The sequence below is a fragment of the Protomyctophum parallelum genome, assembly GCF_964188405.1.
Source record: "Protomyctophum parallelum genome assembly, chromosome: 11".
NCBI lineage: Eukaryota > Metazoa > Chordata > Actinopteri > Myctophiformes > Myctophidae > Protomyctophum > Protomyctophum parallelum.
In genome coordinates this window covers 33438326-33462552 of record NC_139707.1, presented here as the reverse complement: position 1 = coordinate 33462552, position 24227 = coordinate 33438326, and the positions used below count along the sequence as shown (strand labels likewise).

Genomic DNA, 24227 nt, shown 5'->3' with positions numbered 1-24227 from the left:
GCGCGCTCCAGTCTTTCTGGAGGGAGCGAAATGTAGCCTCTTCTGCATGCGTCTAAGCATTAACATTTCAATGGGCGAGGGTCGTTAGTCTATTGTTCCGTGTTGATGTTATCGCACGTCTAATGGTTAGACGTGTGACAACAACGACACAACTATAAGAAGCCTGCAGCCCAGTAGCTACTAGCTATAATATTGCTTTCGGGGGAGAGTTAGTGTGCCTGTCTGATTTGACAGAAAGTAACACTATAACTTAATTTCGGTCAAATTACGCGGAGCAGTTGGACAAATCAAACGGAGCACCAAAGCTCCGCGACACACAGGTTGGGAAACACTGATGTAGATGATCCCTGCTTCAAAGGGTCCTTGGCCTGAAAAGCATTGAAGAGCCCTGGCTTAAAAGTTTAGAAAACAAACAAAATAGTCAATCGACGACTAAATCAAAATGAAATCTCTGGCAGCATTAGAAGTATTTCTGGTTTGGGTCCGTCAATACCTTGTTTATCAGTGCTCTTGTGAAGATGGATTCTGTGTGCTCAAGGTCAAAAACGATTGACTCAACACAACCAGAGTGTTTGAACCATCATGATGTCCCACACACTTAACCTGTAACCTGTAGATAGTGCTAACTGCTCAGAGATCTGCGTTAAGCTGCACTTAGCTGCGCTGCTATCAAACAGGACCGTGTGGAAAGTAACTCACTGGCAGACAGCACCTAACCCCATGTACTTGAGTCAAAGGATAGGCGCTTCTGGTGAAATATTACACGAAAGTTGCCCTGTCAAATTTGTAGTTTCAGTTAAAGTGCTGGAGCACTTGAAAAGAATACTGGAGGATTCAAAAGCAGAAAAAAATATCCTCACAACCAGGCCGGGGTGTTGAGTTCCTTTTTGTGTTACGTGGGGGAGCACATCTATACCACTTTTTCCCCACTTTAAAAATGTTCTCCCCAGAAAATATGGATGCTGTGGTTTAACACACTGACTGCCATGTATTCATCAAAACATTTCAGTCATGTCTTTTTTATTCAAGGGGAAAAAACTTACCCCAGGTTTGTGAACTGGAAGTGAAAGCTGCCCATGTAAAATATTTGATTAGAATCGTAATCTGGGATTAAAATCCGAGATAAAAGCATTTCCAAAAACTAAAACAGCAAGTGGATGGCCTGTCGATGGCTGCAGCCATCTTGGATTATCTGTTTACTGTATGGATTATCTGTTTTATCGCACTAGCATTCCAGAGCTAATCACATTTTTTACGAACAGGACCTAACTTTAGCAATATAAAACATGACATGACGCCGTTCCCCCTCCACTGTTCTACAGTTCACATGTCGTGAGGTTGTACACATCAGCTACTTTCGCTCAGATATTTCGCCCGATGTTTGACACAGACATGAATGGCGGTTCAATTATGTACAGTATACATACAGTAGAAGTGTATTTGTTGGAATCGTGCATTTTTTACACCCAACTCACAATTCCCGTCACTCTGTCACGACACATACATCCCGTCACTCACCCCAGGCAAACCCCCAGGTCATCGTGACATCACGTGACTTCAGCCCCCTGGTAACCCCAGGGGCCCAGGTCTGCCGACTGTACATTGTGACCCAGCAGGACCTCAGCAGTTTCCTGGAAGCATGTCACCTATAGTTCATCCGTATCTTCTATTTTTATCTTCAGTAGAAGTCTGTTTTTAAAGTCTGTAGGCCTAAAAGGTTTTTTTGCATTTGGAACAGAAGTATTTTCTACTCTAGAGTTCTTCAACTTTCTTGTTACAGTCTGCACTGGGACACGCCTTGTATATGCAGTTGTACATTCGAATGTCGACAAGCTTTGCGACAATATGACATTATATGTTGATCGTTCCCCATCCTTCCTCTTCGATGTCTCCCTTTTGACTGATACCTGTCCATTTAAACTCTAGACGGGCCTGCCCCTAAGTTATTTGCGCAGCTGCGCCCTGTACATTCAATACACTGCCCCCGCTGCCACCCTTAGATCTCCATATACTGTATGGAGCTGACCTGTTCTGACATTCTATATCTTAATCTGACCTCATCACACCCTGTACACTCAAGATACGCTCCATATATGGCCAGTGCACGCAACCTCGCCCTTCTCGCCCTCAGGCGTCTTACTGGTTTGTACTCACCCCATGTGACGGGTACGACATCCATCCCAGCTCCCCTGCACTGGCCTTGGAGTCCAAAAGGTTAACTGTAGGGAGACAGTGGTGGACACATGAGTGGGCAGCAAATTTAGATCTTGTTTTAGTCAGTCTTTTGAATGAAATTCCATTTAGTTTTTGTCATATTTTTGTCATCCGAAATGTTTTAGTGTTTAGTGTTAAATACAGTATAATGTGATTTTTAGTCTAAAATGATTTTACAATAGCCGATCTACAAGCTCACAACGCGTTTCAGTGACATGCGTTGTGAGCTTGTAGATCGTCTAGTCTTAGTTTTAGTCATCATGCACGCACGCGCACACACACGTGCACACACACACGCACACACACACACCCCGAGTGAGAATCCCTCGACTGTGTACCCACACAGATGCATCGCATACAGTGAAGATAATGATTCATAAAAGACGGTACATTTCTCATTAGGGTAACCGTTTCTTGAAAAGAAATGCACAATTGTCTGACAGTGAAAAGGCGCTCGTAGCAACACGTCACAATAATGCAATTAATATGGATCTGAAATTATTGATCGAGTATTGATGGGAAAATGAATGATGGCCTACCAGGGGAGACAAGCATGTTGCCATAGGGAGATCATTATCAATCATTTGGACCCAGTGGTGGAAGCAAGTACTCACATGTTGTTTTACTTACGGTAAGTAAAAGTATCAATACTGCAATGTAGAAACTATTTTACAAATACAGTAAAAGTCCTGAATTCAAAATGTACAAAAAGATAAGATCTACAAGCTGTGTCGCTTCGCAACACATTGTGAGCTTACTAGATCTGCACTGTTCAAATGGCCAAAATGTATAGGGCTGAAGTGGTTAATATACAGTATGTGTTGTAATCATAATTCCAAATCTACAAATTAACTAGTAGAGATGCTCCGATCAGGTTTTTTGGGGCCGATCACCGATCACCGATCACTGGAAACAGTACAGGCCGATACCGATATTGCCGATACCGACCGATCACAGCGTCGTGAAATCCATATTTTTTTCCATTGTGTAGCATATATACTTACTGTAGTTTCTACTGTACTCTTCTTAAACATCATTGACATTGTAAGTATAAAAATTAGGAGATGAGAAAGTTTTTTTGCAAGCTGAGGCAACGTGCAATATTTCACTCTAGACTCTCTTAGAGACAACTTGGAGGTTACAGAGTAAACTGTAGAGACTCAAAATGCAGTGGTTCCCAAAGTGGGGTCCGTGGACCCCCAGGGGTCCTTGAGGGAGTTCCAGGGGGTCCCCAGCTAAAAGGATAGTTTGGAACCAAATGGACCCGTCAGGGTTAACATTGATTTTACAATATAATTTGGGGTCTCAGAGATAGAATGGCATTAAATGGGGGTTCGTAGTCAAACTGGGGGTCCTTGAAATTAAACTGGTGGAGAAATTTGAGAATCACTGCTACAATCTTTTTATGGGGGTCCCTGGCATATCTTTTCAAATGGGGGTCCGTGGGCTGGTGATCAGTGTCAATTTGGGGGTCCTTGACGTGAAAAGGTTTGGGAACCACTGTCTTAGAGACAACTTGGAGAGTAAACTGTAGCTTTCTTCTTTCATCAAATACAAAAATATAATAATAATAATAACATACCGTACATGTTCAGTGCACGGACACAGACAACTGAACATTTCACTGTACAGACTAAAATAAAAAGCAGGCTGCTAGTGTTAGCACTTGTATACTGTATAGGCTCGCTGATCGTTAGCTTAGTGCTTAGATTAGCGTGTAGCTACTGATTCAACCCACTGATTGAACTTCATCTCCGCCTTTAATCTAAGTAATTTTTTTATTGACAACGTGAACGAACCCCGACACCAGCGCTGCAAAAATAGACAGATCTACAAGCTCTCAACGCGTAGCGAACTGCGCTGCAGAAACAGGCAGGACAAGACTTTAGAGATGAGTCGGTCACGAACGAATCAAAAGAACTAGTTCTTTTTGGTGAACGAAACCGATCCGGTCACTTCCGTGAACGATCCGTTCAAAATGCAAATGACGGGGAATCGCCCGGCTGCTCTTCTCATTCAGTGCGAGGCTGCGAGCCGGAGGGTGCAGGGCGGGGCCGTGCTCTCCGTCTCCAGGGCTCCCACACACTTCTCCGGGGAGGAGGAGGAGCACTGGGCAGGCTACATGTTGCTGTGGCTAAAAACACTCACCAGCCAGTGGTTGTGATGTTAGCTTGAAGCTAACAAGCTAAGCTAATAGCTTGGCTTGCATCTGCTTGTCCGTTCCAACTTCACTTCATCTCCACCTGTAACTTATTTCTTATTTTTTCCCAAGCTCTCAACAGCGACCGGAGCTGCAAAAACAGGCGCCCCCTTAAAGGAGACTTGCCACTGTCCCACTGTCTGTTTTGATCGGGCATTTTGATCGGCAATTTTGATTTATTTTGAGAATCCGATCCGATCCGATACAGGCATGATCGGCCGATCATGATCGGTGGCCGATCGATCGGCGCATCTCTATTAACTAGTAACAAAGTAACTAAAGTTTTCAAATAAGTTAAAGTATTGGAAATTGGAAATACTCCAGTAAAGTACAAATACCTCAGAATTGTACTTAAGTACAGTACTTAAGAAAATGTAATTAGTTACTTCCAACCACTGAAACAGACCAGACCAAGTACAGAAAAAATCTGTAAATAATCCATCAATTCAGGAGCAAAAGCTTCAAAATATTTTCTAAATCTAGTCAACAAGGCTTGCAGTATAGGCTATATGCACTGGAAACAACAAGGCCTGCAGTATAGGCTACATGCACTGGAAACAACAAGGCCTGCAGTATAGGCTATATGCACTGGAAACAACAAGGCCTGCAGTATAGGCTACATGCACTGGAAACAACAAGGCCTGCAGTATAGGCTACATGCACTGGAAACAACAAGGCCTGCAGTATAGGCTACATGCACTGGAAACAACAAGGCCTGCAGTATAGGCTACATGCACTGGAAACAACAAGGCCTGCAGTATAGGCTACATGCACTGGAAACAACAAGGCCTGCAGTATAGGCTACATGCACTGGAAACACGTGCATGGCATATTCTTTCAATAAACTAAAAACACTGGAAATGTTAGCCCTGGTGACGCTGGTTCTTCAAAAGCATCATGGCAGACCATCCCGCTGTTTTGAGCTCCTTGCTATACATTTACAATGTTGATGTCTACATTACACGTTCAGATTTCAAATGGCCACAGATGTTAGGATTTTGCATTTTCTCAGAAAAGTTATAATGTATCAGAGTGCAATACACCTCCCAACCGATAAGCTAGCTAGCCAACAAAAGAAAATGTATTGAACAAATTGGAATACACGATTGCTAATACCCACCGAGCAAAATCCTAACATCCGTGGTTGAGCACTTTATATTTGAAATCTTAACGTTTATCATTAACATTGTAAATGTAGCACGGTGCCCAAAACAGGGTGAAGGTAGAGTCATGACAGTCAACTGAACTCCCACACAACATCAGGTGGGAACTGAGAGCCATCGACAACAACACAGCTGGCATTGCAGTATTGCAGCTGTTGAGGTCGTACTACAAAGAAATACCGTGCTCCACACAGACAGACAGTCTTACATACAGACATACACACACAGCCAGTCATTTGAGCAGTTAGGCGCCTCTCAAAGATCTCATAGACTTGGCTGCCAATATGACATAATCTTCACAAGTCATGCATTGGAGAGGCCAGCGCCCCCTAGCGCCCCTCAAAAAGGACCTATAGGCTATAATGAGCAAGGCAGGAACTACAGCTGAGGAGGACAGCTGCCTCTCTCATGTAAACAAACACAGAGGCATGCTTTGTTGTCCTAGCGCTCCGTGTGTGTGTGTGTGTGTGTGTGTGTGTGTGTGTGTGTGTGTGTGTGTGTGTGCATGTGTGTGTGCGTGTGTTTTGTTGAGCATCAAAGCCTGGTCCAGCTGGACAGGACAGGGGTAGGGGGGTTGGCGGGTTAGAGAAAGCGAGTTTCCCAAACAGTGAGTCACGGACCAATTTGTATGGGTCACGACTCGAGTAAAGGGGCGCTCCTATGCCCAGCTTTGTGTGTTTGTGTGTACCAAATTTGAGATGAATGTGATGTATGAAGTCACTTCACACGAGTGTGATTTCTTTCCTACTATATAGAGATACATAGATAATTAGAAGTAGTGAAAATAGCCGATCTACAAGCTCACAACGTGGCACGAAACGGCCCGTTGTAAGCTTGTAGATCGTCCATGCATTTTCACTTCTGTGGGTCCCGGGCAAAATGTCTCTTTTGGGCCTCGCCCGAAAAGTTTGGTAAACACTGGGTTGGTATTCTCTGGGTTGGTACTCTACACAGTAAAAGTCCTGCAGTAAAAAAAATCTACTAAATACAAAATAAGTATTGGCGTCAAATTAAACTTGCAGTATCAAGTAAGAATAGTGAAGTAGTAAAGTAGCAAATAGCAAAACAAAGAAGCGATATTCGAATGGCCAATGTACATAATTGGTCGGGTTGAGGAGATCGATGTATGTTTTGTAATAATGCCAAAACAATAGCAAAATATACAAAACTAAGGTTTTCATATAATCATGTCGGAGTAAAGTACAACTACAATGTTTACAGTACTAAAGTATAGTACTGCAACTAGGTACAGCACACACACACACACACACACACACACACACACACACACACACACACACACACACACACACACACACACACACACACACACACACACACACACACAGCTGTCAAGATGAACTTGTCAAAGTTAGAACGGTGTCACTTCGACATGTCAACAATTCACGTTGCACGCATGTGTGTGTCTGTGTGTGTGTGTGTGTGTACTTGTGAGGACCAGATGTCTCCACACAAGTATAGTAGAATTGGAGAAACCCTATCTTCCCTAAACTTCTTTGTATTTTACTGTGCGTAAAAACCTGTGTGTGTGTGTCGCACGTGCACGTGCATAGGGCGGGGGGAAAGCATGCGATGGGAGCCAGAAGTCCATGTTGTTTTTTCCAGACAGCGTTACTTGGAAGTTGAGCAATAATAACAACGTTCTCTGTTGTTCGCAGAAAGCTGTCGATATTCATCGATACTCCGTCTGGGAAGAAGTCAGCGTTGCCGAGAGACAAAACAAAGATTTTAAAGTGATTTCAGTGTTTGGGTTCCTACGCGGATCGACGTGCATTCTGCACCACGTAGGAATCACCACCGCCAGCAGTGGTGGAAAGGAGCCTAACTACGTGCATTCACGCAAGTAGAAGTTTGGGGCACTTTTACACTGCTGGAGTATTTGTCATTTCTACTTTTACTTCAAAATGTTACTTTTAAGTAGCAGATGTACAAGCTCACAATACAGTATCTGCTATTTTCAACAGTTGTCACATAAATGTTTACACCTACAAAAACCAACAACCGAAAATAGCCGGTCTATAAACTTGCAACATGTCGCAAACTTCCATAGAAGACATGCTGACTTCTATGGACTCCACAGGACTGAACTAGACAAAGTGCCAATCGGCACAGGTCTCCACCAGGGCAGGTCAGGTTGTGGCCTCATGGTGGCGCTATAACAGGCTGTTGAGGAAGATTTGGGCCGGAGGTTCGTGTTGGAGGGATGCAGGTACAATGTTTTTCCATGTGTGCATACATAAGTTGTATACAGATCGATGCAGTTATAGCTAAAAACAGGAATTGGCCTGTTATAGCGCCACCGTGAGGCTGATTTTGAGGAAAAAATTGTGGCATGTCGTCCTGGGCCTAGTGAAAATGTGCGTGTATAATTTAACGGAAATTGCACACTGTGTTTGTGATTTGTGGCCTTTTTTCGAAATGGACGAATCGTGTGAGCTTTGGAAGCCAATCTTAGCCAATCAGGATGGAAGATGGGAAATGGTGGCGCTCCGTGTTGATCACATGACTATGGAGATAGTGTGTACCGATTTGCGTGAAATTTGGATAAAATCTGAAGGAGTAATAATAGAAAATGTGTTTTACATATGTCGGCCTCCTGGTGGCGCTATAAAGAGCAGATGTGAAAAATTCCAGGCAAAGGTTTTTCCTTGGCCTCTAGGGAGTTGGCATACAAAGTTATCCACAGATCCGTGCAGTTAGAGGTAAAAACACTTTTCGGCCAGTTATAGCGCCACCTTGAGGCTGAGTTGAAATTGTTCATGTGGCATTTCGTCCTCGGCCTAGTGGGAATGTGGGTGCACAATTTCACGGAAATCACACGATGTGTTCATGATTTGCAGCATTTTGTTTGAAACTGAGCACTCCTGTGAACTTTGGAAGCCAATCTTAACCAATCAGGATGGAGTCTGAGAAATCTGAAAGACCGGTTTCGTTGAATGGCTCTAGAGAGACTGTGTACCAATTTGCGTGATGTTTGGACAAAATCTGTAGGTGTACTGTGCAAAAACTTGTTTTGCACAAAGCGGCCTCCTGGTGGCGCTATAACAGGCCGTTCTGGAAAGTTTGGGGCAGAGGTTCATCGTTGGCATCCAGGGAGTGTGTGTGCAAAATGTGGCATCGACCGGGTTAACGGTGGCCGAGATTAGCTGCTCACGGACACACGGACGGACGGACGGACACACACACACACACACACACACACACACACACACACACACACACACACGGACGGACGGACGGACGGACACACGGACGGACGGAGTGCAAAACATACTCTCCCCACATGCCTTCGGCCTGGTGGAGACAATCAGTCGTTACTGAGAGCTTTAATCTAAGTCAACAGATTGGAACAGTCTACACACAGCTTTTAGTGTGTAGCCTGTTGTGTGTGAGTGTGTGTGTGTGTGTGTGTGTGTGTGTGTGTGTGGTCCTCACACACACACACACACACACACATCAGGCTAAGATGTCAGTGTGATATGATGTGTTGCAGTTATTTGGCCGTTTTCCCGATGATAATCACACGATTAAAAACACCTTAATTTGTATTTGAAACAGATCAAAAAACATGCAAACTCTGCATCACACAAGATAATAGTGAATAATCAGCTATAATGAAAATTAATGAACCAATCATTGTCCCTGATGTCTCCATCATTCCAATCCCCCCCCTCCCTCCCTCCCTCTCTCTCTCTGGAGTTTGAAACAGACTCAGCCTCTTTTTCCTCGCAATGCTGAGAGCATTCACATCTCTATAGTGTGGACACGCGTGCACACACACATGCACGCAATACACACTCATACTCATACACACCCACAGTTTCTCTCCCGCACACAACCACCCTTGTGTATGCAAAAATGTGCACACGCACGCACATCTTGAAGCCTAAAAAGAGGGCCCTGCAGCTGTAGCTTCTATTCACTGAGAAAATAAAAAATATGGGGAGAACAACACACACACACACACACACACACACACAAACACACACACACGCTGGTAGCAGCATAGCACTACTTATCGTCGAAACCTTGTATGTCAAAATAAATTGTACTTTTCAGACAAATGGGAGAAAAATAAGCCTGTGTTCAAAATGGATCCAATGTAGTTATTTAGTCACAAGTACTTGTTAATAAATTTCACCGTTTTTTAAATTTATATATATACAGTATCTAAAACTGTTTTTTATTTTTTTTGGAAGATGATAAAATAAATTGGGAAATTACGGTGCTGATCTCATACAAAGCACTGCACAGGGCCAAAAGTCCAGCCCGGTCCTGCTAAACCTGAGTCCAACAAACCAAATTCATGTAATGTTTCTCTGGCATGCTTTTCTCTGGTGCAGCTCACAACTCAAAGAACATGTCCCAAACACTGTGGTAAACTTGTTGTTTAGTTTGTGCCAATGAGAAAAGCTCATAGCTTACCAACACCGTGTCCAGACCTACTGTCCCTTACACTGTTTATTTTGCGACAAGGAGCGATGTGTGCATCGCCTTGGCTCGGCAAAAAGAAAAAAAAGTGAGGCCTGACTTATGCTTCGTCATATGAAGTGTTGCATGCCGAAAATAGCTGATATGCAATCACACAACGCGCCGCGTCCATGGCACGTCGTGGCTTGCAGATCAGCTATTTCCGGCACATGGAAAGGATGCGAGACCTTCAGAAACACAATAAAAGCAAATCAGCTTTCACAAGTTGAAAAGAGCTATAAACCTTTTAAAGGTTTGGACTTTATTCTCAAAAGGTAAATTCACATTTGTTTGCATTTGTTGTTTCCCTTTCAATCAGTTTCCCAAAATAGCGAAAATAGCCCATCTATATGTTCACAACATGTCGCGATGAGCAGCGCTGTGAGCTTGTAGATCAGCTATTTTTGCTATATTTTGAATGACACTGCAGTCATGATGAAGTAGAGCGTTTATGGAAAAAAAAAATACATCTATATACGGTATAAAATAAAATGGAGATACAAGTTTTCTACCTGACGACAAGGACCAGAGAAGAGATTTTTACAAGTGCAGTGATTTAAGCTATATTCTATGAGAAAGGATCGAGAGGGAAATCACTTCCTCGCAGGCGAGTGAGATCGTTATCGGCCGAGGAGACGAGGAAAAGTGCACGCACGCACACACACGTGAGCACACACACACAGTCACACACTCATACACACACACACACACACACACACACCCTATAGTTGTGAGGACTTGTTATTTTCACCCTAAACACCGAGCCCGGTTGCACGCTGACATTGTGTGCACCACAAAATACATACAAGATCTACAGTATAAGCCCGCATGTGTCACAGCACGATGCACTGTGAGCTTATAGCTCGTCTATTTTTGGTGCGAGACATCAGGCGCATAACTAAGAAAAAATCCGGGATAAGTCAAACCTCAGCCAACCCGTAAAACTAGCCTCTAAATGTCTAATCCTAGCCTGGATGTCTTAATAATTGTAAGGCTTACCCATGGAAATCTATTTTAACCGTCCATAAAACAGTCATTTATTTTGTGTGGAGACCAGACAAATTGTCCTCACAGCCTCTATTTCCTACTATACTTGAGGGAACATTTAGTATACAGTAATATCTCAAACACAAGTACAGTGCACGCACACACACACACACACCCCACTGCGATGCTGCCGTGAGCTTACAGATCGGCAATTTTCTGCCGTGCGACACCAAAGCGAGCGACCACGTGTGTACAGTAGGTATAACTCCATATCTAAAATCTCTAAACGTAACGTCAAAATAGGACTACCTAGCCTTTACAAAGCTTTTGGGAGAGGACAGCAAAGGTTTTCAGAGGGTTCTGAAATACACACACACACACACAAAAGTTGGACAGCCATTAAATTGCGCCTCACCTGCGTCGGGCCGGTAATGTGAGCCGTGCGCAGGCAGGCAGAGGGCCTTGAATACGTGGATGGATTCCCATTAGGCTTCTAATAATGCTATCTGTACATGTCAGATAATGGCGGCGGCAGCGGGGCCTCGCGGAGCCCCATTGGCTACAATCTACATTTCTCAACGAGCCGGAGACCCGGCGTCCAAATTGAAGCCGAGCGGGGGAATTTGAGAGAGGAAAATTAGATGACGCGCATATCGCATATTATCCGAGGGAGGGGTGGGCGCTACCAGCTGCATGCAGATGCACACTTCAAAACGTACACACACACACACACACACACACACACACACACACACACACACACACACACAGCTGTATTATAGGAAGGCAGACTATAGGCAGATGGGAGTGTGCAGAGTTATGGCTCTCCCATACACTTCCATTGTAGAATATCCACACACAATATTCAATCGTTTGCCAAAATAGCATGAAACTGATTGCTTCAGTGTGCTCAGAGATAACAAGTAACGTTTCATGGGGTGACCAAGCAATAGTTCCAGACGCTGCTGTAATTCCATACACTACTGTATAGTTCATAATTCAAACACTATACCATATATTATATAGTTCCAAATAAGGTTGTCACGATACTTATACATATCAAAATTGACATTCAATACAGTGTATTTAAATTGCAAGCCCGAAGCCTGTATCACGATTCTCGTCATTTCATTCTGTTACTCTATTACTCCCGTGCATGTACATGTCCGAGGGAAGCCGCGAGGCTTATGTAATAGTTGTTTTCTGTGGATTCTTCATTCTGCACATGCATGATTTTGAAGGGGGGTGGTGGTCTATGGGGGTCCTTGAAATTAAAAGGTTTGACTACTGATCTAAGAATAAATCTACGATATTACTACAAAATATTATTAATAATATTAATAATAGCTTGAATTCATATAGCGTCTTTCATGAACACAAGGACGCTTTACAAAATGAACAACAAACAACAAAACAAAGAAACAAAACAACAAACAATTGTCATAAGCCTGAGAGAATAGGAATCTTTTTGAGGCAGAGATCTGATCAACTCCAGTAGCGTCCAGACTCCAATCTGCATTATCTTTCATTTCACCATCTGTCTGGTAAAAAAGATGACAGCCAACAATTCCATTCCATTTCAGAGCCAAACTCCCACATCATTCGACCCTGCGAACCGCACTCAAGAAGTAACGAGCGCAGTCGGGGCGACACGCAACCTTTTCAGTGGTGGAGAACGTTAGATTTAAACATTTCATCAGTACGCTGCAACGTGCCAAGCAGATCATGAGCAGAAAGAAAAGAGCACAGGGATCTCCGCCAGGACGGGTTAACTACCCATGCAGGGCACGCAAACTTTGGAAGGCAGTCGTGTCCACTTGGAATGGGATTTGACAAATCTTAACTTGACAAAGACTGTCAACTGAACTTCCTATAATTAATCTGAAAATGGCAACGGACTGTTGTTAGGGCATAAAACCCAGAGTTGATATTGTGAAACTTTAGATTCTCATTTTCCCTTTCTTTTATAATTGTTAGATTCAATACTAGCCTAAATAGCCTAACAATGAATCTGTGAAAAGAAAAATCTGAAATAATGTATTAATTAATTAATTTAAATTTGAGGATTGTGGATTAGATTAGGTCAAAACATATTTACCATTATTTGGCAGGCTAACCGTAGTCCTCCAGCTTCCATACACACCCCATTGGAGCAGCTCCCATTCACACCCCATTGGAGCAGCTTCCATACACACCCCATTGGAGCAGAGGGTATAAATAGCAAGATATGACATGCACGTCAAAGACAGCAACATATATATAAACAAACACACACACACACACACACACACACACACAAGGTCACAGTGTCCTCACAGGGGTCATCAATGTGTCCGTGACAAACACTTCTTCGCCGTTTAGGGCGAGGTCGCTTCTCGCCCCAGTCTTACTGGTGATCATAAGATCCAATTACTGAATGTCAAGTCTCCAGGTTTTCTACGACACATTATGAGTTCAACTAAACTGCAAGGACCCTCATAACACTGAGAGTGTACATGGTCATTATGGTCATTCAGGGCTAGCTCTTTGTGTTTCTGGTAATATTATTGTCATGAAAATATCCAGCACAAGCCAGCATGGTGATGACCACGGCTTCATTCACAGTATTCCGCACAAATCAAAAAAGTGTGGGTGTTCTGCAACCAGAACAACCATCAGAACAACCATCCACCCGTGCAACCAGAACAACCATCCACCCGTGCAACCAGAACAACCATGCAGCCGTGCAACCAGAACCGGTGCACCATGGTGCATGGTTTTTCTGGTTGCACGGGTGCATGGTTGTTCTGGTCGCACACCAGAACAACCATGCACCCGTGAGAACAGAACAACCATCCACCCGTGCAACCAGAACCGGTGCGCCATGCACCGACCCATGCATTGACGCGACTCTTCCAGTAACCTCCACATGGTTCGGCCGTTCGTCATCCACTTGGATCTGATGTTCAATAAAAGAATCAGCCATCTGTGTTTTTTGCCTTTGATCTACTGCAATTGGGCGAGGCATTAGCCCCCCGATCTGACTTCCATTATTAAATTAAAGTAAGGAATATTTCAAAACAATATAAAACACATGTACAAATGATGCGCGTTGGGAGTCTTAACTGGCAGTGACCACAGGAAATGTGGAGCTGATCAGTCCAGCTCTCAAAGTTGGGCTCGGCCGGTGGACCCCCAGAGGTTCCTTGAGAGGGGGTGTTGCGCCTTATAGGTGTTGGGTGAAAGCAACCCTCAACGTCTTCTGACAGACATGTGGGAGAGGATGGGGGAGGGGAAGCCTCGCCTCACAGGGGCGAGGCTTCCCCTCCCCCAACCCCTCTCTTACTGGGCGGGTTTTTATTTTTATTTTACATGACTCGGGCGTGTTATAATGAAGTAGACTCTGGAAAAGAATTCCAGCAACCAGCTCGTAGCATGCCTCGTTAGGCAATAGACTTTCAATCCATACCTCCTGGGTTGAGTGGGTTCGAATCCTGCTCATATCATTTTTGTGATAAGGTTGGTGAGGGGTCCGTTAAAACGACCGGATTAAGGTTGGTGAGGGGTCCGTTTAAACGACCGGATTAAGGTTGGCGAGGGGTCCGTTTAAACGACCGGATTAAGGTTTAAACGGACCCCCCTGGCACCACCCGCTTGCTGGGTGCATGTTCCAACCCCTAGTATGTCTGTCAGAAGACGTTGAGGGTTGATTTCATCCACGTGCCGCCTTATATATGACACTCCCACCAACATAGTGCCAATGCCCTGCCCTCATCAATCACACATCCAATAATCCAATCCAGTGCACACATTACAAATGGCTCCAGGGCTTCCCCAGCAAGATGGGTTAATACAGCATCAAAATAATACTCTCTACCTGCATGTGCACATATGGATTTTCAACAGGCACTGATGTCAGACACGATAGAACGGGCCCCAGGGGCGATGTCGAGGGGAAGGGGACTGCCCATAATTCCGTCATCCCTTTATTCCGAATGCGTTGCTTCATGTACTGTTAGGGATAGGGACAGGGTTAGTAATGGGGCGAGTCGGACCAACGTGCCGTCGGAATGATGTGCCTGTCAGAACAATGATAGTCAAAGGCACATAGTATGTGCATATACTGTGCCAAATACAGTATATGGAGATTTTCATTTTTCAACATGTCAGACAACACCACACCGAATTGCACATGTGGCCCCTGGGAGCCCGTGATACGCCTAGAACAGTACATAATATAGCGCCCAGGATTACAGCTTAGGCAATTAGCAGCAGGTGGAAAATGGGTTACAAAATTGTGGGATAAAAACATTTATAAAAAAAAAAGGACAAAGGACAAAGAATCTTGTTGGATCAAGTTTCAAACCACACCCAGGTTGTGTGTGTGTGTGTGTGTGTGTGTGTGTGTGTGTGTGTGTGTGTGTGTGTGTGTGTGTGTACGGGGTGAAGCACTCACCACCTCCCTGTTCTGAATTATTCAAACACCAGAGTCTCTGTGTCTGATGTTGCTACTCGGTCCAAACCCATCCTCCACCACACTCTGTCTAGGTCTCTCTCTCTCTCTCTCTCTCCTCAACCAGGAGCAAAGCGTCACGCAGTGCAGTCACTGTCGGGGTGGGAACCTCTTATCTCCAGATTTTTTATGTTGTTTTTTTTCCGCCCGCAGATTAATGGCCTTATTTTGTCATAGGCCTACAGAAATGTCACACAAAAGGAGTGAAAATAGCGGATAGCTTTTGGACTTACAATGTTTCCACCCGACAGAGACACACACACACATACAGTAGAGGCTATGCGCGTGACATAATTGTACGCCTACCGAGTAGCAAAGAACTACTTTCTGGCCTTGACAGCCCATTCATCCAAACAGAAAAGTCTGAAATTGGATTGTATTAAACTACGTTAAACTCACCAACATTGCATGTTATGAGCTACTTTCTGTCAAGAAATTCCATGCAGGTGATTCGTTTTCTGTGTCAGAGTTTAGAAGCAGCACCTTGTTCTTCCCCCTCATTGACGCAACTCTCTTAATGGAAGGCTGATGTAAACAAGTCTTAGTGCTTTTCATGGTTTCATCCTCAAAGTAGCAGTTTTTTTTTATTGACAGTTCAAAAACATGCCTACCAGTGACATCATCAATGGGGAATCCAAGCTAATATACAGTATTTATTTTCCTGGACAGCTAACAAGGTTTGAGAAAAGCTGTCTAGCGTTGATGTTCACCAGTAGGCATGGTTTCAGAATCAGAATCAAATTTATTGTCACATCACAGGTTTGCAGATGTAAAGGAAAGAAGGGATTTATTTATTCCTTTTTTTCCATTGGGGGGGAAGAGAGAGGAACCGCTAAGAACACAGGAAATAAATGGGTCAGAAATAAAGTTCTTAACTGTCCACAGCCCTCCTTTGAGACACAGAAGTAGGTAGACAGAAATGTTGCCATATCATCTTATATTGAGCATCAGTGAGGTAGCAATTAGCCTATATAAGAAGCGCGCACGCACACATGCGCGCGCACACACACACACACACACACACACACACACACACACACACACACACACACACACACACACACACACACACACAAGTTAGAATATGGAGAGGTTTCTGCAAATACCATAACGCTCGCTTCAAAACACAGTGGCCTCATGCGTACAACGGCATAACTGCTTAGCCTGGTATTCCTAAATGTAACGCATGGTGGCGCATGTCACCAACGTCGACATTGCATAGCGACCCATTGGTGTGGTTTGGGCTTAACCCTATTCCTAAATTTAATAATCCCAGTAAAACTATGCCTAACCCTAAAACGATTTCTAACCTTATTCTCAGTAAAAAGAAATACAAGAATACAAGAAGAACCGCCCCACAGAGCGATCGGTGTGAGGTCAGCGCAAAATAATTAGGGTGATCGTGTTTTAAGGTGATCAGCGATTCCGCCGGACACACACACACACACACACACACGCTACCATCGCGCTTTCACACAAAACAAGCGCTCCAGCCCGGAGACCGTATATACGGCACGGCGAGGCTCCCCTGTACCGTCCTGTGCCAGGGCAAGGCCCCTGTGCTTTGGTGGGCAGGAGGGTGCAGTTGCACTCTGCCCGGCTAAATATAACCCAGGCCTCCCGCTGCCTCTGAGGAGCGCTTAGTGGGACGCCACGCAATACAGCACGACTCCAACACAAAAGTTTGCCTTGCATGATGTTTGAACTATATGGAAAAAAAAAAACACACTTGCTGGTTTCTTATACAAAGATAATGTCCTCCTGCATTATATCGTCCAAAACTGTGACGTTTCAGGATTCAAATAAAAAAATAGCAAAAGTAGCAGATCTACAAGCTCAAAACAGGCACCTTCGCGCCACGTTTCGAGCTTATGGATCAGCTCCTTTTGATGCTTTTGTGCAATGCTGGCTGTAGTATGATCAAGTATAGAGTATTAGTTTTCGAAAAAACACAAGAAGTTAGAATATGGAGATAAAAAGGTTTCTGCAAATAACAAAACGCCTCGAAACACATAGTGGCCTTGGGCGTACACTCCGTATAGCCGGCGGAACTGCTCAGCCTGGTATTCCTAAACGCAACCTCAGTAAACTATGCCGGCATGACAAGGCTCCCCCCGCCCCGTCGGTCCCGGGGTAAGGCCCCTGCACTCTGGCGGGCAGAAGGGTGCGCTCTGCCCGGCTAAATATAACCCAGGCCTCCCGCTGCCTCGGAGGAGTGCTTAGCAGGACGCCATGCAATCCAGCACGACTACAACATTACAGCTTGCCTTGCATGATTTTCGAACTATATGGAAATAAGAAACACACTTTCTAGGGAATGTCCTGCATTATATTGTCGAAAGATGTTTCGAGCTTGTGGATCTGCTACGCTCTCTGGCTGTAGTATGATTAGGTAGGGGAAAAAACATCAGCTGGGCTATCATGTGTCCGGAGTTAACCTCCTCAGTGAGAGAAAAGAAATGTCCCACCTTGGACAAGTAGCCTTTTTTTTCTTTTTTACAGTCGAGATAATATCTGCCCAAAGTTTGCTCAAGACCATTAGGTCTAAATGGTAGAGAAAATAAATGTGTCCTTTAGAAGGAATTAAAGAAAGTTGGGGTTTGTTGGTGTAGGCACGGGACCTCCGAGATGGGAGAGCTGATAGAAAGCCATGCCTTCCACTTCATAACAACACGCACACAACTGGCGGAAACAGTAGGCTATACATACACAGATGGTTTACTCAAAAAGTATCAATAATACTGAAATGTAGTAGCCAAGAAAAAAGTCCGGAATTCAAACTTGAGTAAAAGTAGCCTACAAAGGTAGGCTATTGGTATCCAAATATAGCTTAAAATGTATAACTATACAGAATGTCCCATTTCACAACCTTTCAAATTTATAAAACTCTTTTGAAAATAGCAGATCTACAAGCTCACAGTATGTTGCATTGTGACATTGTGAGTTTGTAGATCAAATTTTCAAATTGCCGAAATGTAGGGCTTAAGCGCTTTAGTCTGTTTTGTAAAGACAAATACAGATCTACAAAGTAACTACTAGTAAAGTCACATTTAAAAACAATATTTGCCTCTGAGATGTATGAGTTAGTAAAAGTTATTGCGTTATTAGGCTATTATTATTTTTTGGATCTATGTGAAGTAAGTCGGCTTTATTAATTAATATGCATGTTGCAGGAAAGTAAATAACAGAGCTACCAACCTGCACACATTTTGTGTACCAACCACGCAATTCTAGGTGTATAGACACCTAGAATTGCGTGGTTGGTACACAAAATGTGTGCAGGTTGGTAGCTCTGAAATAATAATAATAAAAGGTTAGCCTACTGGCGGCTACTGTACCTTTGACTTGTGGCCCCATAACAAAGTTTAATCCCAGAACTAATTGGCCGATCACTTTAATATCTTCGTAAAAGTATGACCACCAAACTTTATGGCTTTGTAAAGTAGCTATACAGCACACTCATTATCCTCCTTTAAAAATAATATGTGCGTTTTATGTGTAATAACAATAATCATCTCCATTCATATCCTGAACTAATACGTCACCAGAGCCCAGAAGCCACAGAAAGCTCGTAATGTACTTGGCTGTTGTTATTTTAAAGCTCTTTCTCTTTTTATGAAATGAAATGAGAGTTCCATGAGAACCCAACACCCAATAAGGTCCACAATTATACTCCCTAAACAGTGACGTGCCATACGTGGACTAAAAACAACGATAGCTTGAGGAAATGTAATAAGAATAGCAATAATCAATGAATTGGAATAATTATTTTTTTAATTAATTGTAGTATAGTTTTTGACCGTTTATCCCCTCAGTGTTGAAGTATTAATTTGCAATTTTGCCAGCCTATATGATTGATGATATGTTGATTTCGTATAACTCTGGGACTGTGTAAATGGAACCAAATGAACCCATACAGACGTCGGACGGTACGGGTCCATTTGGTTCCATTTACGCACTCCCGGAGTTAAATTAAACCTGAGGATTTTCAGCACAATAAGCTGAGGTATGGCGATACGTCACCGAACATTCTTTGCAGTTATGTACGGCTATTTCCCCCCATTTCTGCCTTAATTTCCCTAAAAAATATCAAGTCGGGCGGTGTACGTGTAACTTCTTATCTTCTTCTGTTCTTCACCTGGTCTGTTTGCTGCTGCTACGTCAGTCTTTTTTTCTTTTTTTTTTTACCAAAACATGCATTCAGGAACAGGGAGGTCTTCTAATCTGCATTTTGACAACTATAAGCACAACAAAAAAACAATAGGCCTCTCGATCTCTCTCTGTGCCAAAAACGCACCACTGCTCCTCGCGTCACCATAAGGCTTTCCACCTCGGACTACTGCATGCTCCTCCAATACTGCTAATCAACAATGATGCATTGCACCTGAACCACCTGGGTATACCAATACCATGTGTAAAGATTAGGGGGGGTACAAGTAGCCTACCCTACTGTGGAGAATATATGCCTTGTGGAGTTGTGAAAGCGATCAGTTTGTTCAAATTGGCATGGTATTATTTTACTGTAATTTTATTACAGTATAATCAGAATAATCAACGCAGATAGACAAAACGACACCCAAGGATTTGAAGTAAATGTATTTTTCCCCTGGAGCCATGAAGTTATGGCAGCTGCCATTGCTTGCAAAATCCCACTTTAACGTTTATTGTGGGCCGAGTAGGCTGTTACATTAATTAATCTATTTGTGTTGCCTTCTAAATCATGCAGACAACACAATTATTTTTACAAAAGCTTTTATGATATATAGGCCTATATTAAAAAGAAATGATAATAATACATGACATTTTAACTGTCAGGTCTGTTTAACATTTTCACCCAACACCGAATTCAACAGCACGCCACCGAACCCCGGTACATAACAGACCCACACAGTGATAATTAAACACCCATGCATAGAGATGCAAAAAATACATTTTAACTTGTTTTTGTTGCTTTCTGAGTACAGAAAGAGACGGTGGGAGAGGTCTAATGTGTTTCTATAGAGTAGACAGACTGTCGGCTCTGCAGCGCCACTCACTGGTAGACGGTGGAACACATTAGTGACGAGTTAAGATCCTCAACTTCATCATAATCATAATTATAATTGAGAGCCAGCGGTAAACAACACGCACGCACGCATGCGGCGCGCCGCGCGCGCGCACACACACACACACACACACACACACACACACACACACACACACACACACACACACACACACACAAAAGTCGAAAGTTTTCATATAGATAGAGGGCTATAAAAACAGAATATAAAAGGATAGGCCTACTATAAAAGTGCTTCTTAAAAAATGTCATGTCAAGGACCCTCACAGCCACATGTATGCCTATGCAGCTATTTGGCCGCGGACCCCATCTTCTGCAAATAGCGTATAGGCCTATAGGCTCTTTGTTGTTCCATGCAGAGCCCGGACCACGTACACTTTGAGAACCACTGGCCAAACTGTTTATGTGGAAAGGTAAATCAAGATAATAAGTCAAGGTGAATTAAAATATGATCATGTTGGCATATATACAACGATTAGTTGGTCTAGGCAAAATTATCCTTCACAAATAGGACGAAGTAGGCCCATGCACTTGACAGTCACTGTCACAGTGACCTCTTCCAAGTTCCAATCAATCAAAAATAGGCCTATATATGCTGGCATTTCATTTTCATCAACTTTCTCTTATAGATTTCACAGACCATGGATTACATGATACATATCTTTAAATGGCCTATTGATCTGCGCGCCGACGAATGATCAAATAAAAGCGATCACAGTCAATTGAACTAAAAAACGATAATCTATGTTGAAAATCAAATGTATACTCTGTTGCAGCTCGCGTTAATGGAGCTATTAGTAAAATAATGTTATCTCAGTTATAGCCTACCATGATCAATTTAATTATAATGCGTAAGGAGGGAGCTTTAGTCAAACTAATCGCTCGCCTGTCTTCAAGACAACATAATATAGGTCTACAGCCGTGTTATAGGCCTACATCTAAACGGCAATGTCTAGGCCTACTGCAATAACGTATCATTCTCTACCATTTTGTTTTATACGATCTTGGGACTGGGCGCAAATTCGGCTACATACAAGCCAATACAATCACGCAACGGTTTCATGTTTTTGATACAAATTGTTTTTGTGTAATTGTCCCTGTCAAATAAAAGCTTCGTTCATGTTGCAAATAAATATATAAAAACTTCAGACTGAAGCCTATATTGCCTAATAGTATCATAAATCGTTAAACCTTGCATTTACCTTATTAAAACACAAGTATACCAGTGATTTCATAGCCTATATGAGACGTGGGGTAGACGTATATGTGACATGGCCACGGACACTCCACTTGAACACAACGATAAAGCATTATTCTATTATTCTAGCCGACAAGTAGGCCTATAGGCTATACGGAATTGCACAACTGGCATGCAATTCAAGTATTCCAAATAATGTAAGGCTTTTAATGTCGTAGTATCAGGAAAAATAAGCCAGACAGATGAATTATCATATCCTCACAACCAGATGCATTACTTTTGACGGGCTATTAGTCAACATAAAAACATGTCATTAATTGGACTCTTGAAGAAGGGCTCCCAAAGGACCAATAAGGTCCCTTAGAGGGGTCTGTAACTCCAATACAATTTCGGGTCAATTTGGTTCCATTTGTTAATTGCCTAAATTAGCACTGAGGATTTTACAGTGAAGATTGGGGGTTCCCAGAAATAAATAAATATGGGGGTTGACGGTGATCTAATGCAAACACGGGACTGTCTGGGGGTCCTTGATATTAAAAAAAAAAAGAGTTGAGAAAGAATCACTGATATATGTAACCCATATCCATAAGCAAAACAATGCGATATAGCTAAACGAGCTTTCTAACCCGTGATAATACAAATCTGCATACAAAACAAGGGAGTATTAATTGACTAGGGTGGCCTAATTCTATTTAGGTTCAGATTCAGAAAGCTGCTCATAACGATCCCCGTTATATTTTCTCTAGTTTAAACTTGCGTGCGTGCATGTCCGCTGCACACAGCCTATTGTGTCCTCATGGTGTAATAATAAACAGATTGACTTGATTGCAGGGAACTCCCGGGCACGGAGTTCCCTGGCTGCAATCAATCTGACAGTTTATGGAACTACAACAAATAATCATAATAATAAAACTCCGTGTTAGAACAGAAAATAGAATCCATACAACGTAGCCTAAAACACATTGACAGACACGGCCGCGTTAACCTGCCCTGTCCTGCTTCAATCGGATCGGGGTTTTAGCCGAGTTACGTCTCGACCCCTGCCGTTAGAAGGTGGTCTTTCTGTCTTTATCTCCCCGCTAACCGTGGTCCGATCAGTATCACTCTTTCTTTTATAACAAACCAAGGACCAACCAACGGCTTTTTACTTTCTCGGACCCCGGAGTCCCGGACTCCCGGTCCCCTCTCCTCTCCTTTCCTTTCCGCGGAGGGTCACTGAGGCTATAAAGTCCCGAATCGGGACTCCCGATGATCCATCTGACTGCACTTATAGCAAGCAGCCCGCTGCCCACCACTCCGATATTGACAACTGAAAACACAGTCACAAGCAAGCACGCACGAAAACATTCCCTAGTCCCTGTCCTCCTGCAGCTGCACACATGGCTCGTGTTCTTTCTTACCTTCATTGTTGGGGTAGGTGACGCTGGAAGCGGAGGACATTAGTAGAAGAATGAAAGAATAAAGGCTCCTAATATGTCTGTGTTTAATAATAATAGTATCCACAGCGGCGGCGGAGGCAGACATGACGGGACGGCGGTTCTTCACTACAGAGAGAAGCAGCGATGCAGCGGCCAGAGGTACAACATAACTCCATGTAGACCCAGAGCTTACTGACTGACTGAGACTGACTGAGACTCTCTCTCTCGCTCTCTCTCTCTCTCTCTCTCTCTCTCTGAACCTAGTAGACAGGCAGCGCTGCTTTCTCCCCGCTAGGTCCTAAAGAAACCATGTTTAAAAAGGGGGAAAAAAAGAAAGAGAAGGAAAAGTTCACCAGAGGTCACTTTTAGCACGGAAAGATGAGGATGATGATGATGATGATGATGAAGAGTGTCTCAGTTGCGAATCTTGTGATTAATTGTCATATAGACTAGGCTACAAACGATTAACAATTAATGATTTAATTTATCCTTTAATTGTCAATGTCAAATATTGAGATGTGTGGGGACAAGATTTTAGTCATATTTACATGATGTAAATTTCCCCTTATAGAGCACCGAAGTCTGATGTCACTTTCAGTAGAGGGCGCCAATACACAGGTTCATGTATTTTTTGCAGTGAAATCTCCATAGGGCGATTTTAGGTCGCTTCATATAAGAACTGTGTTTGAAAAATAAACCGACCACCCCGGCCTTTCTGTCAGGGGAGTGGCTGTGCGTCGTTAATGATGTCCATTCATATTTGATACAGCCAGTTTCTGGAGAAAATGGAATTAATGTGGCCGCAAAAGCCTTGAAACTACATATGAAGGCAATGTCGCTGCTAATATACGTCACGCCCAGCTGTCAACACATTGCGTTCCTGAGATTCCTCGTTGATGTAAGCTCAGCTGGTGGTGACTCGACTCGTACTAACCACGAAACATTAAATATCAATAAAATTAAAATAAACGTAATTAACATTCAGTTTCTATTGTGCGACGG

At 43.2% G+C, this 24227-nt stretch overlaps 1 protein-coding gene across 6 annotated transcripts in view; it reads right to left on the bottom strand.

Moving 5' to 3' along the window:
* epha3 (eph receptor A3) overlaps positions 1 to 23407 on the bottom strand; it is a 163311-nt gene extending 139904 nt beyond the window's left edge. For all 6 annotated transcript variants that reach the window (XM_083777084.1, XM_083777082.1, XM_083777085.1 and 3 more), the window contains exons 1-2: positions 23208 to 23407; positions 2155 to 2219 (exon numbers count right to left, since the gene is read on the bottom strand). In XM_083777084.1, coding sequence (XP_083633210.1) covers positions 2155 to 2219; positions 23208 to 23331 — 189 coding nt within the window. In that variant the 5' untranslated portion in view covers positions 23332 to 23407. The remainder of the gene's footprint in view (positions 1 to 2154; positions 2220 to 23207) is intronic.
* Between the last annotated feature and the right edge of the window lie 820 nt (positions 23408 to 24227).